The sequence below is a fragment of the Pyrgilauda ruficollis genome, unplaced genomic scaffold (genome assembly GCF_017590135.1).
Source record: "Pyrgilauda ruficollis isolate IOZ18807 unplaced genomic scaffold, ASM1759013v1 scaffold85, whole genome shotgun sequence".
Classification (NCBI taxonomy): Eukaryota; Metazoa; Chordata; class Aves; order Passeriformes; family Passeridae; genus Pyrgilauda; species Pyrgilauda ruficollis.
Genome location: NW_024530488.1, coordinates 3,796,894 through 3,814,641, shown reverse-complemented (window position 1 = coordinate 3,814,641; position 17,748 = coordinate 3,796,894). Strand labels below are relative to the sequence as shown.

Below are 17,748 nucleotides of genomic sequence, written 5' to 3'. Positions count from 1 at the left end.
TGGGCCCCAGTGCGCGGCGGCGGCGGCTGGGCGGGCCGGGCTGGGGCGGCCGCTGCGATGAAATTCCCGGGCTCCGTCCTCATCTCCCTCGTCCTCTTCATGTCCGAGATGGCGGCCGCGCTGTGCCTGAGCGCGGGGTACCGCGATACGGGGAACCGCATGTGGCAGACGCTGACGCTGTTCTTCGCCCTCCTTCCCTGCGCGCTGGTGCAGCTCAGCCTGGTCTTCATCCACCGCGACGTGAGCCGCGACCGCCCGCTGGTGCTGCTGCTGCACCTGCTGCAGCTGGGGCCGCTCGTCAGGTCGGTGAGTCCGCGCCGCCCCCAGCGGGCCGGGGCCGGGGGTGCCCGGAGCCCCCGGCCTTCGTGCGGGGCGGGCGGGGCCGCTCCCGCTCGGCACCGCCGGGAGCCGCCGGCGCGTCCTGCCGCAGCTGCGGGAGCAGCGGTCCTTTGGGAATGCCTCGGGCACAAACCTGCGGGTGAGCCCAGGGGCCGGGCTCAGCCCTGCCCGGCAGCGGGGAGCCACGAGAACCCCTCCGCGTCCCGCTCTGCGCTGGGTTTCCATCCCTGTGGCTTCTTGCAGATGGTCGTGTCTGTCCGCTGCTGCCTCATCCACAGCGCTTTGCTCTCAGATCACTCCCAAGGGAGAACGGGAGATTCTTCACTCGTTTGCGAGTTAAGAACAACGATAGTACCCATCCCATCCGAGCGTCTTGGAACATCAGTGATGCTCTAGTCTGTCTTTCCTTCCAAACCTGAGCTTCCCGCCCCGAATTGCTTTGGAGATTTTTTTTCTATTCCAATTCAATGTCTCACTGAAAATACCCGTAGGAAAAAAAAAATAGATTAAAAGTTACAGCAGTGTGCAACTCCAAGACAAAATGTTTCTGGGGGGCATTAATTTTAAATTTATATTCAAATCTTTTATTGAAAAAGAAAGGGAATTAAATGCAGTGTGTATGTAGTAGAGGCTAGGAGAAGTATCACCAACTTTTTGAAATTCCTGAATAGTGTGTAAAAGAAAGATTTGTTTGCACTACGGAAAGGTGAACAGTTTGGATGTTACAAAATATCTTACACTTCAAAAACATTGACTTCTTCTATAACTATGCGTGGATTTTTTTGCTTGCTTTGTTAATATTTTAAAGATGTTTAAGATGTGGCTTAACAGTTCTGAAAGAGCTCTGATTTTCTAAAAACTAAGAACAAAATGCTTCCAAATTTTTGGAAAATAAGAGAGGAACCAAAGAGAAAGAAACTATCAAAAATTAAGTACATGGCTTTTGTTATTCTAAATCAATTTATTGAGGTAAGATGAGGAAAGAATCTTATGTCAAGCCAAAATATGTGAGGAAGCAGACAAAGGATTTGAGCAACAAGAAGAAATTGAAGTATTTTATTTTTAATTATACAAAAGAAACATAGGTTTATATTTTGACCTCAACCACCAAGCATTACTTGACTTTCTGTTTCTTTCTCAACATCAAGTTTTCAGTTTACAACACAAATCTTATCTTGTGCAGAACGCAGTTCCGGCTCTCTGGTGAACTCCCAGCTGCAGCCACTGCTGTAAAACTAGTGAGCATATGGAAGCCCTCTCCTCTCCTCTAGTGTGTTGCCAACTCTGCACTTTTTCCTCTGTCAAAGATTTACAAACTTAGCATTTCTAGGAGCTTTGAGATGCTTTGGATGTGCTGCAGCATACTTGTGCCATGCAAACAGCACAAGTGACTGTGGTGCCATAGTCCCCATGGCGTCATTTAGGCACGACAAAGTGATGTATGTTGACCTCTCTCTAAACCCAGGATGACTGGAATTATAATTACTAATTAAATAGATGAGTACATTCGTGCTACCTGAAAAACTTATTTGCTGCTGGAAGGACTGGAAGGACTCTACAAATTAAAAGCTTAATACAAACCAAGCTCTCTTTACTTTTAGGGAAATGTGTCAGTTTGTAGGATACAGCACAAATGTCTGGGAAGTCAAAATGATCTGACACAGACAGTAAAGGGTTTCGGGGTTTGGGGTTTTTTTTCCTTCCTTGCCTTCCTGCAACTAAAGATTGCTGTATCTGTCAGAAGAGGAAACTGATTGCTTCCTGTCAGATACAGTTCTGCACTGTAAATGCTGTTGTGTTTTCAGCACACAAAATACCTTCCCTTTCCCTGCTCTGTACAGGAGGCTTTCTACCCTGGGTGGACTGGCATACACACAAAGTATGGATGATAGCTAGAAGGCAAAGTATATTTTAGTTGTATCATCACTGCTCCGGGACTTTTTATTTTTTGTAAGCTGAAAAGGACCATTGTCCTTGGAGGCATTTTACTCCATCCTTTCAGGCAAACCTCTGCTTCTTTGCTCCAGAAAATCCTGCTGCTCTGTCATCTGCTTCCCTCGTGTGAAGTCTGGCTCCATCCTCCCTGCTGGGACTCTTGTGCTTCCCTGGCACAGCCCAGGGCTGCTTAGGGAGGGCTGGGTCAAATTAGGTCAAATAGGACATAGACAGTAGAGCCTCCCCAGGCTCTGTCTGCTTGTGGCAGGGAAATGAAACGTTTAAGAACCTTGAGGCTGTGTGTGATGATATGCTGCAACAGAGAGCTGGCAGCTTTGGCAGGCTTTAAAAGAAACTTAACAACAACTTTTTAACTATCTCTGTTTGGTTTGGTTTGATACAGAATAGTCAGGATTTCTCTGTTCAGACTCAAAGACTCAGATATCTGTGCACTGCTTTACCATCAGCCCATATGTGTTGTGTGAGTTTTTCTTCATCATCTTCAAATCTAGGGGTTTTTTTCCCCTGTTCCTTTTTTCCTTAAAAAGAACCCCTTTAGATTTGGGGAATGGTTTGGGAATATCTTCGCAGGGAAGGAGGGTATTTAGCCTTGCAAGCCAAATGATTCAGCCTATTTTGAATCATCTGAGTGATGGAAAAAAAGTACTTTCTCTCATAGAACCTTCTTGCATGCCACCACCTTCCCCAAACACCCACACTCCACCTGCTCGGGAGGCACTCGCTGTCCTGCTGCTGCCACTGGAAGGACTAAAATTAGGTAGCATCCTTCTTCCCAGAGAGGACTTTTGGTGTACTGTTCATGTACCCTTTTTTCATTTCTTCTCCCACTCCTTAGGAGTTTCTCTATAAATTCGGAGCAATTTGTAGAGCAAAATTCCTGTTCCCCTTAGTGGCCTGGCTGTGATCCTTAGGATGCAGGCGTGCCAGAGGCTCTGCAGAGACTTGGCTGGAACCAAGTGACTGCAGGTTTCTGGGCATCATGGGGATTCCTGCAGCATTTCAGGTCAATGCCACTCCTTATGAATGCACTTGTCTGGATGCTTAAAAGGTGTGTTTGGGTAGGTTTGGTTTTGGTTTTTTTTTTTTGTTTTTTTTTTTTTTTTTTTTGCAAAAGGAGATTCTTTTACACTACAAATTATAACAGAAAAAGTACTTAAAACAGTAGCCAGTGTCAATGAGAGATTTATTATTTTTTTCTCTAGGGAAGATCATGATGAGCTTTTTGGCTCAGGTTGCTCCTGGGCTAGGGTCTGTCTCTTTGTTCCCTTCATTTGGGTGGCACTTGTAGCACCGAGGTCACCTTGAGATTTTAAGCACTGTACAATTACAATAGATAATTACTGGATGTAGTGTTGCTGGTGTACTGCTCTACACTTAAGGATTTCTTCTAAGTGTAAACAACCCCTCAGAGAATCAGGGAATTGTTTAGGTTGGAAAAGACCTCTAAGATCATTGAGTTCAACTGATAACCCATAACTGATAACTGTGTTCACCACTCAACTATGTCCATGAACACCACATTCACATGCCTTTTGAACATTCCTAGGCACGGTGATCACACCACTTCCCTGGGCAGCTTATTCCAATGCCTGACTGCCCTTTCAGTGAAAAAATCTTTACTTATATCCACATGAACCTCCCCTGGACCAACTTTACACTATTTCTTCTTGTCATGTCTCTTGTTATCTTGGGAGAAGAGACTGATCCCCACCTCACTACAGCCTCTTGAGGAGTTGTAGAGAGCAATAATGCTCCCCCTGAGCCTCCTTTTGTACTTACCCTTCATGATAGGCACCAGAGAAGCCCCTGTTAACTTGCTTGCCCTTTTAAATTCTTCAAGTAATAAAAAGGTCAAGAGCTGAAGTGCAGATAGCCAACAAACTGGCTTGGCCAGTCAGGGCTTAACACACTGGGGATGATGGTGGTGCTGCGACTGAGTCTGCTGGATGCAGGGACTCCTCCCACCTGATTTACTGAAGACTGTACTGAAAAACCAACTGTTGTGAACCTGGCAGTGCTTCCTTCTGGTACCAACTTCATGGAGATGGAGGTTTGAGTGACTGCAAACTTTGGAACTCTGTTCCCTGGTGCTCTGTTAGTGCAGTGTGAGCCCAACCTGTTCTGTGTGAGGAGATGCAGTCAGGGCAGGGCTGGGTCAGCAGAAGGATGAACTCTAGCAAAACAAATCCCAAGTAAATATAACAGGCCCCTATATAGAACACTAATGACTGTTTTCCTCAGGTTATAATAGGACAACGATATAAACAATAGACTTTTTTTTTTTTTTTTAATGGGATCAGGCTTTGTTTCTCAAGGCATAAGGAGAAACAATTACCTATCTCTGTGTGCCATGTAGACAGCAGCACAGCAGATGCAGGAGGAAGCTTGCATCTGACTGCCAGAGGAGCTGCTGTTATGGACAAAGTTTGATTCTGTGAGCTGCAGGAAGTAAAAATAAAAAGAAAAAACAAAACCCCCATTTTTTTACAGTCGTTCATGTTTTGGGCATCTAATTCTGCAGTTTGAAATCTAATAAGCTCTAATGGTGCAGATACTGTTTCAGTGACATTGTGCAGAAACCTTCTCCCTTGTGAGTACTTTTTCTTTGCTGGTGACCTGCTTAAAAGTTCAAAATAGAACAGGTCTAAAAACTTCCCTTCCTTGTAGGACTTCATCGGCAGACCTCACTGTAGGAGATCCTCCTAGCTTTAAACTTAACAACTCTTGATGTGCCTCCCTCTTTTCCAGATGGGAGAATATGTTTAGTCTCTCTTCAGGCTATTTTCTTTCCTTTATTCTTGAGCAGATGTGTTAGGTATCCATGGTGAAGTGAACAGGAAATCAGTGCAGGTAAAAGGTAGAACAATGAGTGAGGAGCAGATCTTTGCCTGATGCAGGTAAGTAAATCTGCAGGACTGATAAGTCTCTTTTGCATACTTCTCTGAAGAGAAGGAATTGGTGAAAATTTCATATCAGAGAAATCTGCTTGAACATTTACAGAGGGTGTGTGTGGATAAGTCTCAAATATTTGTTCTTGGAGTGCTGGTTGAGTGTGGAAAGTTCTCTGTTTTCATTGCCTTCTCCCTCTTCACACCACCATTATTTTGCCTGTGTTCCAATCCCACGCATCCATGATTAAAGGAGGGAATGAGGTGCTCATTCTCAGCAAGTATATAAGGGTAGGATTATTCCTCCTACTTACTGTGTAGAAGACAAATGTGTTGGGGCTGAATCACTCTCTGTGGGCACCATCAGGATCTCTGGAAAAGTATGGCTCTTCTTTCTGCCAGGATATGGCAGCAGGGGAGAAAGCAGCGCCATCCTTTTCTTACCTCTTAACTTTCACTGTAGAAAGTAGATCTGACTTTTTTTCCTCAGAGCAATTTTAATTCCTTCAGAGCCTGTGCTGTGGTTGTCAGTGCCTTACATGCAGAGGACACAGCCAGCTGCTTGTTTTCTGCTCTTGACACCCTGTGAAGGGCTCTTAAAGTGGCCCTAAACATCATTGCAGGAGATGGATTGTGCAGAAGTTGGGATCTCTCACTCCTGTCCCTCTGGAGCAGAGCAGCAATGAGGGCTTCTGTGGAATTCACCATACTGCAGGAGCTTGTAACTATGGGGGAAAGCTGCCATGGAGCAAACCCCTTCTGGCATTGTCTCTTAGTTGTGTTTCATGCTAAAAAAGAGCAAGCCAAGTAGTTCATTTAAGGACAAGATGCCCAATCCCCTCAGCATGTACTTCATAGACAAAGTCACAGTCTGACACAGCAACATGATCTGCATTGATTCTTCATCACCCTTCTCACCTGCATGGTCATTCATGCACGCCTCCCACACTCTATTCCTTACCTTTTAGATTGGTGCTTGTTCTCTCTAGTGTGTCAGCTGCCAGTCTGCTCCTGCTTGGCCAGTGGCACCAGCTGGATCCTGAGTGCATTTGTTATTTGTCCCAGATGGCTTGACTTCCAGAAACACTCTTGCGTGGGACTGGCGGGGCCTGGGAGAAAATGGGCATCATTATCAATGTAATCTGAAAGCTTGCATATAGCATTTTTTATTACTCTGTTGTAGTGGTAAAAGGCCTATTTAGCTCTAAGGTTTGCTCATCAGACCATTTATGTTTGCTTTTCTGTATGGACAAAAAATCCCCATCACAAACAATATACTGCTACTTAATACCCAGCTAATAAATAAAAACCAAATGCTTGCTCCAAAACTCAGGCTTTGGTTGGTTATAATGCTTGCTATTGTCAGTAGAATTATAAATCTGATCTCTTTAATGGGATCACTGCATATTTTTTAGATGGGTCCCTAGACTATATCTTCTTCTAATCGCACATGGCAAGAGTTCAAAGTCTGATGCTGAAATCCAGTTTTCCATAATATACTCAGACTTGCCCTCAGCTCAGGGTGAATGCATGGCTGTGAATACTAAATGAGACAGAAATGGTCTGGGATCTTTCTTTTTGGAATAAAATCGATTTGTTGGTTTCAGAATCTATGCTGGCTTCATAAAGCCACAGTGCTTTATTAATTTTTCACACTTTATTTCTGCCTGTATGGATTCTTTCATGTGGAACAAGATTTACAGGGAGTGAAAAGATTAATAAGGGGAAGACAGAAAGTGACCTCTGTGAATGGAGCATCCAGAGCAGCAGGAATGTTGAATAGCTTTAGTCATAATGATAGCTGAAGCCTAGTGAATTAGGAATAGTACTATACAATCCCAAAACTGCTCTTCATTTAGAGTGGCTGGAACTTCCTAGTGGTCCAGTTAGAGGAAAAAATGAAGTAAAGTTTATTAAAATAAACAGAAGTAAACTTGTTTTTTCTTCTCCCTTCCCCTTCATCTTGTGATTTCACCTGTTCCTTGCTTGTTGTTACTTCCTAGACAAGGGTGAATATTTCCCAGTGTGTTTTGTGTCCTGCGTGATGTCCAAGCCTGCCCTTGACACCTTCATACCCAAGCAGTTCTCTTAGAAGAGAACTACTCTTCATGAGTAAACTTCATGAAAACTCTGAACTAGTTTTCATAGATTTTTAGCCAGTCAAAAAACAATCATTGGAAGGAAGTTGCGGAAGATGCTCTTCCCTTGCAGATATCTCTCTGGAGCTGTTATCTTCTTTTATACTCCAGGAGCCAGATTGTCATTGTTGCTGCAGCATTTTCTGGAGACAACTTTTCTGTTCTCTCCTGAATGTATGGATTTGTCTCTGTGTGTGGGTGAATGCAGCAAATAGTGTAACAATATGTAATTTATGAGTAGAAGTGTATGTGCTGGCACCAGATTGTTCCTCGGGAGTTAGCTGGCAGTAAGTTAGACCTTTATAAACAAGAGGGTTTGGCTCCCACTGTGTTTAAAGTATGAAGAGCTGCAGCAACTGGAAAGACTCCATCTTCTTAGTTAGAATCTTTTTTGCCAGATTATATTTAATATTTCTTTAACAGTACAGTAAACATGAACACACTTAAGAACTAAAGCTCCTATTCTTGTGCCTTTTAAAAAAAATAATGTTGACTTCAAGGATTGTGAGGCTCAAAACTGCTTCTTTTCACTGGTCTGGCATGTTACTGGTGTTTTGAACCATTGCTTGGTAAAGTTTGGAGGTGTGTGCACCTGCTTGTACCTTGAGCTTCTCCCTTCAGATGTTTTAAGGCAAAGGTATGAAAAGTGGGTTTATTGCCACGTCCCATTAGCATGTCACAGGTGTATCAATAAAAAGAAAAAGACATGAGTGTCTGAAGAAACACACTTCCAATTTGGGTCCTGCATTTGTCATCCTTATAGTGGATGAGCAGTTTAAGGACTTTAATGGGGCAGCAGAGAGCAAGGGCAGCTCATAGAAAATAATTAAACCTCCTCCCAAAGTCTGAGTACCAGAAGCAGCCCAAAGGGCACTGCCAGGTTCCTGCCCTCTAGTAACATGTAATTCCTCTTTTAAAGAATGAAATCTGTCATATTCCAAGTTCACCAGGAGGAGAAAACCTACAGGCTTTGCTCTATGAAAAATAGCTTAGGACTTAGTATGTGATTGCTTAGAATACCAGGAAGTGGGGAGACCTTTCATTCTTTCATTTTTCCCTGTTACTCTATCTACTTGTTTGCTTGTAGGTGTGTGGAAGCCTTTTATATTTACTTCCGTGCTGGCAGAGTTGAAGATCCCTATGTCAGCATCACAAAGAAGAGGCAGATGCCCAAGGATGGGTACTCAGAAGAAATAGAGAAGGAAGTGGGACAGGCTGAAGGCAAGCTGTGCACACACAGGTCTGCGTTCAGCAGGGCCTCGGTGATCCAGGCGTTCCTCGGCTCAGCGCCCCAGCTCACGCTCCAGCTCTACATCTGTGTCCTGCAGCAGGAGGTCACGGTTGCCAGAAGTAGGTGGAGCTGTTGCTATGACCTTTTTGGTGTTTGGGTGGGAGGGCAGTCAGTCGTAGCTGCCCTGCACAAGAACCAAGCATTCTGCAATGGGTTTCATCTCCCTGACGGCTTTTGATGGTGATGTTGCTTTTGAGTTTATATCATCATGTTTTAGACTTTGACACCTTCTGTAGCACAGTTGGGTTTCTGTAAAAACACTGATTTGATAAAGTGACCATTATGGTATGAGAGGGAGGCAGCTGGAGGGACCGAGCTGTCTTCATGAAGAATTTTTTAAATTACCTCTGTTCCATTTTGTTTTTTGAGCTAAACTTCCTGGAAAATTCCTTGGGGTACCCTGCAGAGCATGTTTTGTCATGCTGCCTTAGGGAACACATACTTTCAGGAATGCAGTTTTAAATATGAGCTGAGAACATGAACTGTCTTTACTTGTGCCACACTCTGATTCTGGAATCAAAAGGCAGGACTCAGTAAGCTGCTATGCAACTGTGGTCATCTCATCTCTGGACCCAAGCTGTTAAGCCTTCACCAACGTGGGCTTACCAGGACACGTGTCTTACTGTGGAACTCTGCGTCTTGCTTCCATGATATGCTCTTGGTTTTCTGTCTCACTGCTAAATGAAGAACCATCTTCAGCTGGTCATGGGCCAAAGAGCTTTTCAGTGTGAGAAAGGACTTTGGCACCTGTGTGAACTTGAAGGAAGTGGAAGGTGCATTTCCACTGAAACACTAAATAGCTCTTGTGTCTCTAAAGCCCTGAGAGGATCTTTACCAGCTTCACAGCTAGGGAGGCTGAGGCTAAGGTGACAAGTTAATAATTGAAATAAAGTCATATAATAATAATAATAATAATAATAATAATAATAACAGCAGTAGTAATGAAGGGGAGAGAAAGGGGTGAGAGGGGTGGAGGGAGAGAGAGGGAAAAGAATAAAGCCCAAGAAAGACAAGCGATGCACAAACCATCCCCCAGCATTGATTGGCTCCTCCCAGACAACTCTCCCCAGTTCATACACTGAGCATGATACCAATGGTATGGAATATCCCTCTGGATAGTTTGGGTCATCTGTTCTGGCTGTGCTTCTTCACAGCTTCTTGTGTACTTCTTCACTGGCAGAGCATGGGGAGCTGAAAAGTCCTTGACTTAAAGCACTGCTGAGCAACAATTAAAACAGTGTGTTATCAACATTATTCTCATATTGAATCCAAACTCAGCACTGTATCAGCTACTAGAAAAAAAATTAACTCTACCCCAGCCAAAACCAGAACATCCTAACTGTAGTTTCTTGGAAGACATTACTCCTTCAAGTCCCTGAGCTCTTCATAACTAAGGTAGGTCCTTCAAATAACCATGGCATTTGTGATCAGGGATGGGCACAACGTGGTTGAATCCTTTGCTGAACGGTGCAATTAGCAAAATCTCCAGTCACTTTGCTGTAGATGGCATTTACTTGAGAAAGGTCACCTTTTTATTGTCTTTCTTTTATTACTGGTTTTGACCTTACTGGTCATGATTTCCAAAGAGAAGTCCTGTGTTCTAGATGATCAGATAATTGCATATTTAATAATCATTTGTAAGGCTCTATTGCTTCTAGCTTTTTCCGTCACTGCTGAGATAAGTCGTGATCACAAACTGATAAGTGACACTCCCTGAAAATGACCAAAGATAAGCTGGCTCACCGGAGTTTGGTGAACCCACTTTCAAATGCAGCAGTTATTTCATGCTTCCCAGGACCATCTCCATACAGATGTAATTCTAAAATACGGAAATGCAAAGAAAAAAAAGTGTTAGGGATGGTGTCAGTGTCTGTTAGAGCTCATTCATCAGAAAAACAAGAGTCCTCGCCATATTCTTGTTGTGTGTATCCTAGCTGCTGATACACTGAAACCTTCTGCAATCTCTTCATCCAGCCAGCCCAGTTCTTATTCCACACTTCAGATGTCTTCAGCTTCCCTGTTCTTTGACACTGGTCCATCAAATTTCAGGCTCTCTTCCATTTGCATCTGTTATAATTATTACTGTCTTGTATTTTGATTTCCACGTGTTTTGTCTTGTCTCCTCATCAGTCTGTTGTTTTTCTGGATTCCTACACACCCTGTCATTCTGTGTAAATTCTGCTTGTTCAGAGTAATGAGGTCAGTATGACCTGAGAACCTGAAGCTGTTTACCATCATGCTGGGGGCATGGCTTGTCCCTTTCAAATCTGTTTGAAACTCCTTATTGCTTCCAGTGTTGGCTTGAACACTTCTGAAAAGAGCATGCATCCTTGCCTAGCCCTGTGTCAGCCAGAGCCATGCTTCAAATTTCTTGTGTTTTTCATGGTGTTCATTAATTTCTCTGATTGTTTTCTTCTGGATTATTGGGGTCTTGCCAGTGTCTGGCATTCTTCAAAATTGTCATTTCATAGTCTGCCAAGAATGTAAGATCAAGACAGCCAGAGTTGCAAAAGCAGGACCAACTCTTGAGGTTAGTGATGAGCAACATAAAGCTTTGGTGACTGTTTATCATGAAATGTGTAAAAGTGTTGGATGTAATAAAACATTGGAAACCCACATGTATTAGCTTAATATGAGTCCTAGTTCTATTTTGTATACATGTAACTATAGTATCTAGAATAGATTTCATTGGTACTTGTGAGGCAGCTCATCTAGAGCAGAATTCGCTGTCTTAGCAGTTTCTGAGGTGGGAAGGACCAGGTCTTGAAAGGACTTCAGATGTAATAACAAAACACAACAATGCAAATCAGTGCCTCCCTGGATGACTCTGTGAGTGTCCACCTCTGATTTGTAAGAAAAAGCCTTTTGGGAAGAGGAAAAAGAGAAATACCTCTATAAGGACTGTTGGAGGATTTGGAAATGTTCCAGGGGAAAATACTTTGCCTTTTAAATTTGCATTTCTTTGCCTGCTCAGGATGAGTAAAAGCAATAGTGTTACCCTCTGGTATTTCTCTTTGTGGTTGCTTCAAACCATCTTTCTCACAGAGTTAATAATTATGTTTGAACTGAAGGTTTGGTGACAATGATGAGCTTTTAGGAAGGGAGTAGGACTGGACTAGTGTATTAAATCAGAGTCAGCATGACTTGTGTTGTATCAATGAAGAAATGCCTCTTTTGATGGTTTGAATTTATAAGATAGGTTTGAGATTAATATAGATTCCCTAAAGTGAAATTGGGGAATAAGATCAATGTTTCAGCTTGTCAAAGCAGAAAGCAAGCAGAGTTCCAGCGCAGCAGCACTCAGTCCCCAGTGGGTACATCTTTATGTTCCTTTAACTCTGAGAACATTCTTTTGCTTCATTAGCTGCTGGAATTTATGTTCTTTCACAGCTCAAAACTACAGGAAAGATTTTGTAAAACACCATAGGACATCAAGCAACATTCTTGACTGAACTCATCTGCTCTTCTGCTTTCAGCTGATGTTTTTCCAAGACATAACAATTAAAAATGCCCAGCTCTGTGTGTCTTTTGCACATAGGTTTATTGTCACATGGGTTTTTTTAAGTCATTTTCAGAGACATTATTCAGTGCTGTAAGAAAGATGTAAAAGCTACTGACTACCTACTAACAATTTCAACATAAACATTTTCAGAGAATATATGCACCACCAAACTGGCATGTACAAAATTACCATATAAAATGATAAATGCTTGTCACCTTACTGAGTGCCTTGGAAAATTAGATATAAAGACTTAATTATTTTCCAAAGTACTTCAGAGGTGTTTGTAGGCCATAATTGAAAAGAGATTAGCTGAAATGATAGTGAAAATTCTCTTAGAAAGTTGTTAGGGGTCTTAAAATACACTTGGTTCTTCCAAAGGATTGCTTAGTAATTAGTGACTTATAATTAGAAAAAAAAGGCCAAACCCTCATAATTTTGGCCATATAGCTATAGCAAAACAGGGAATCCAGTTTATTTGTAGGATACAAATGTTTATTTGTAGGATATTGGCACGCAGACTAATTGAAGGCTGCCGAAAACACTGGTTGCTAAGCATTGCAAATGTAATTGACATAATTAACAATTCCAAACTCAAATTATTTTATCTGAGGCAATATCAGCTATTCAGCTTGTTAGTAAAAACTGTGAATAAATATTTATATAATTGTGTATGCAAATACAAAAAAAACTGTGGGCAGTTAGCACTTTGTTTGTTCTCTGTGTCCACTATTCATGTACATTTGTACCTACTTAATATGGCAAGACAGGACGCCCTCCTGCAGTGCCAGGTAACATCTGGTCTCTGCCTTCACTTTCTACAGAATTTAAATGTGAAACCTTCCTTTCAGGGATTCTGGGTAGGTGGGAGGTACTGAAAATTGATCTGAATTTAAAGACATTTTTAATAGGAATGGTTTCTTAAATGGAAGATACAGATGGGTGTATAAAGAAAATTGATGTATATGAAAACACAGTACAGGCAGGTGAGTAAATATCTCCCTACACAGTTAGAGACTGTGTGGACAGTGCTGGGTTTAAATTCCTTCAGCTTTCAATTTTGAGCTGTACCACATACCTTTTTTGTGGTTTGCTTCAACACAGAATGTCACAAGCCCCAAGTTATCTGCATGTCCAAGTCACTCCAAAGTTTCAGCTTCTATTTTGCAGTTTTTCATCTGTATGGAAAGGGAGTAGCACCCCTGTGCCATGTGGAGTACTGTAGGAGTTTGGGAGCAAGCTGGATACTGTAATGACTGAGCTGTGAAATTACCAAGGCCTGCCTGTGTATGAACAGCCCTGGGCAGGGGGAGGAGGGACAAACACTTATGATTGCTAAGTGCCTTCTTTTTCTTACCAGCTCCCTGAATAAATATCCAACAGGGACTAAAATAGGAGGTAGGATTAGAGTGATGTGCTGGGTTTGACTGGGGTAGAGTTCATTTCCTTCACACAGATAGGGGCTGGGAATGGCTCCCGTGGCATTACATCCTGCGGGGAATCCCCAGGAGTGCAGTGACAATAACTGCACCTGCACTCCCCTGATGGAATGTCTGCTGCTAAGCTGAAGGTCCTGCTTTGTCTTTTCTCTTTGTAGGTATTTTTATGGTGCTTTCTCTCCTGTCAATCGTTTACGGCGCCTTACGCTGCAACATCCTGGCCATTAAGATAAAGTATGATGATTACAATATCCGTGTGAAACCTGCTGCCTACCTCTGCATATTCATGTGGAGGAGCTTTGAGATCGCCACGCGGGTCACGGTGCTGGTGCTTTTCGGTTCAGTCCTTCAAATCTGGGTTTTCGTCGTCGTGCTACTGAACTTCTTAGGTTTCTTCTTCTACCCCTGGATTCTCTTCTGGCTTAGCAAGTCACCATTTCCTGAGAACATAGAGAAGGAATTGAGCAGGGTGGGCACAACCATCGTCCTGTGCCTTCTCACGTTCCTGTATGCTGGCATTAACATGTTCTGCTGGTCAGCAGCGCAGGTGGAGCTCAGTGACCCTGACTTGATTAGCAAATCCCAGAACTGGTACCGCATGACCGTGTACTACATCGTGCGGCTGATGGAGAATGCCTTCCTCCTGCTGATGTGGTACATTTTCAGAACTGACTTCTACCTCTATGTCTGTGCCCCAATGGTGTTCCTGCAGCTCCTGATAGGTTACTGCATGGGCATCTTCTTCATGTTGGTGTTCTACCAGTTCTGTCACCCCTGCAAAAAACTTTTCTCCTCCAGCATTACCGAAGCTTTGCTGTCCTGTTTCAAGATCCTCTACGTTATTTGCCAGCATCACAAATCCACTCTACTGACAGGCAAGGTGGCCATGAAATCTCCTGAAAATACTGATGAAACACGGGGCAGTAGCAAGACAATAGATTCTCAAAACAGGAGTATTCATCAAAGTGTTTCTTCCAATGCCTAGTACAACTGGAAGCAAGTAGGTGCCTTTGGAAGGTGGCAGATCACCTGCTGGGAGCATTGTGTATCTTAGATATTGTGTCTTGTGGGTAGGATTTCTTTCTTGCAGATGTAGCACTGCATGATGGCTGACATGCCTGTTTTTGTGGAGAGCAGCGTATGAGTATTTGTGTTTGTGTACGGAGAGCAATCGTTGTTTGTAGATTTCTATTTCAGAGCATTTTTGCACATGGGTTTATTGTCACATACTTATTTCAAGTCATTATTGGAGACATCATTCAGAAACTGTCCTGATGCTCACCTTACTCAGGAAGTCTGAGGATGGAAGGCAGCGACTTTTATTTCAGATAGGATGTCCCATGGCATGTCACCCTAGCATGGAAACAGAGCTTAGACCTGGACTATGTATGGATTGTAGCTGTGGTCTGCTTTGATCAAATTGCAGACTATTTTACACTAATCAGTGTAATGAGATAATACTTCTCTCAGTGGTAGAAGAATTGGACTTGCACAATGCACTGTAGTCTGGGTTGCCATGAAACACCCAATTAGCCAGCACTGAAACAGAAATGTGACTGTTACTGAGGATGGACAGAGGGGTTATTGGCTTTGCACTGTTTCACCCTTCATGTTTACTGCTTGTTAGTAAGGGAATTAAATTGAACACATTAATTGTGATGTTCTGGAATAGCGTATTTTTCTTTCATTATTATTTCTTTAATACTTTGTGATGTTCTGATGTCAGGGTGGTGATCACTTTATATAAATATCTAGAGGCTGGGCAGACAGTGTGTACCAGCCATGTAGATGCTCTCCACTGCACATCTGCAGGGAGTGACTCACCCCATCTCAAAATGTAGGTGATATGAATCACTCTCTGGAGACCTGTTACTCAGTGTTAACCAGATGCCTTCACAATTAGTTCTGACTATCCATCTGACTTTTAGATGGCTGAAGTTAGAGAGATGAGCACTACCCTGATCGTCAGGGGCTTGGTAGTGCACCATGTAGGCAGCTCATTGACTTTCTGGACTGGATAGAAGACACTGATTCCTTATTTTTGAGCTGTGATTTGTTATGATTAGTTTAATATCATTAATTCAAAACCCTCTGACTTTACCTCAGAAGTATCACAACCCTGATACTGAAGTCTGAAAGAGAAAATGGAAGTCATTGACTTTTTGTTCTCAGCAATACATCACCACAAATAAAAGTGTTTCTGTATTTTTCAAATTTCTGAGAAAGCTTTAGCAGATGAACACAAGAATTTAGTGTAAATACACAGACCCATATGTATTTTCACAAATTAAGTGAAAGCATTTTGCACTTTGTTTGCTTTGCACCTTCCTAATATTTCTTTTGAGTGTTACACATTATGGCTGCTCATGGAAACAAATAATTGATGACCAAAGCATCTCCCAGTGCTTGAAGCTTAGCCTTCATTCTGTCCTCATGCAGGATGTGAAGCTTGTAGTAGGGATGACATCAGCATAATTGTTTTAGAAGTGTCTCAAACTCAGGTCTGGGGTCATTTTTAATTAAATATGTCACCTGCAGTGCTGCAAAGACATAACCTGTTTTTATTTTTTTCTTTACTACAGTGTAAATTAATGTCTTCATATTTCAGTTTTATTATGGTGTTATGTTTTCATTTTGCTTAATGTGTGTCTATATATGGTATGTGTATGTAGATGTCATTAAATTATTGGTGGGTGGTAATGGGATTTTTGGCCTGATTTTGCCATGGGAATGTACCTCATATCTGAGGAAGACACCAAACACCTCCATTCTAATTTCTCTGAGGAGAATAGAACAGTGAAGTGACTCCTTGAAGACACGACTGTGTTTCTCTGTTCCTTTGTATGTAAAACTACAGTATAGGGTTTCTTTGTGCTTTTCTAGTTGTAAAAGACTATTGCTTTTTGTTTTTCAGTAGTGAGTTAAAGGAGCAAGGGAGAATGTAACCTTTTCTTCCAGCCTTGTGGAGTTCAGCCCACAGGCTCAAATTTTCTGGTGTTCTTAGCCAAACTGAGTATCTGTCTTTATAGCTGGACACTCATCAATATCAATAATCAGGGAATTACAGTGGCTGCCTATCTACAGACGCACCCAGGTCAGAAACGTTAGTCTTTGGGAGAAAATTTAAAAAGTGACTTCATATGTAGTAGTACTTCATATCTAAAGAGAGAGCCTAAAGCAGAGTTTGGAGACTGTAAGCGGTGGTGCAGTTGTGATTGTGCCATTTGGAAACAGTGAAAGCTTCACAAACCTCAGCCAGGTACGTGCTGCAGTGCAGGCAAATGTAGGAGAGTTACAGAGCCAGGAGCCCAGGATGAATACACAGTGAGTGCCATTAAACCTCACAGAAGACTGTATATGCATATTTAGAGTGTGTGTCATATTACTTATTTTTATACCAGTCTCCTGAAGTGCATGCATAGGGAGCTGAATATTTAAATCACTGTTATGAGAGGGAAAAAAGTAGTTTATATGTATTCTATTACTGTCCTATGGTTTTGCCTTAGTTGTGCAGAATAACCAAATACAGTTGAAGCACTCCACCAGCACGAGGGGCTGTTGCCTGTGCAGTGCCTGGTGTCACCATGGCGTGGGGTGGTTTATCCAGCTGTGCTGCCGCTGCTGGTGGAAAGGTGCAGGAGGGAGTCGGAGACACAACGATGCTGTGTTAGACCAGGGTTTGAAGGGAGCAGCTGGTTTTTCTGAAGTGTGCTGTAAAGCTGGGAGAGACAGTTTTTCTCCAGATAATGACAATCTGGAGGGTGTTGTTATCAGTGCACCCAGTGGCTGCATGGAGAGGACAGTGAGTACAGAGTCTGTGTGTGAATGAGTGATCTCTTGCTGCAAGTTCACTGTGTTTTGTTCTCCTCTATGAATGTTAGAGGGGCCTGTGTGTTCCATGGAAGGGTTTAGGGCTGCTGCTGAAAACTCTGCTCTTTTGAGTAGTCCTGAGTCACACAAAGGATGGCTCAGCAAGGGTTATTTGTGTGTATAAGAGTATACAAGATCTGACACATGGGTTTTCTTTTATACTTGTAAAACACCACTAATTAAAATGTTGAAACTATCCCTCAAGTTGTGTTGGTGTCAGTTCTTCGTGTGCTGCTTTCAAAAAATCCAAAGTAAAGGTAACAGAGCTGATTGTCATCTGTCACCACACAGCAGCAGCAATGTTTTCAAGAAGACCTGACAGAAGTAT

The 17,748-nt window shown here is 42.6% G+C and overlaps 1 protein-coding gene across 1 annotated transcript; it reads left to right on the top strand.

Moving 5' to 3' along the window:
• On the top strand, positions 1 to 17,616 carry XK (X-linked Kx blood group). The gene is made up of 3 exons (XM_041487943.1): positions 1 to 302; positions 8,409 to 8,671; positions 13,709 to 17,616. The coding sequence occupies exons 1-3, from the start codon at positions 58 to 60 to the stop codon at positions 14,533 to 14,535; spliced, it is 1,335 nt and encodes a 444-aa protein (XP_041343877.1). The 5' UTR covers positions 1 to 57; the 3' UTR covers positions 14,536 to 17,616.
• The last annotated feature ends 132 nt before the right edge of the window (positions 17,617 to 17,748 follow it).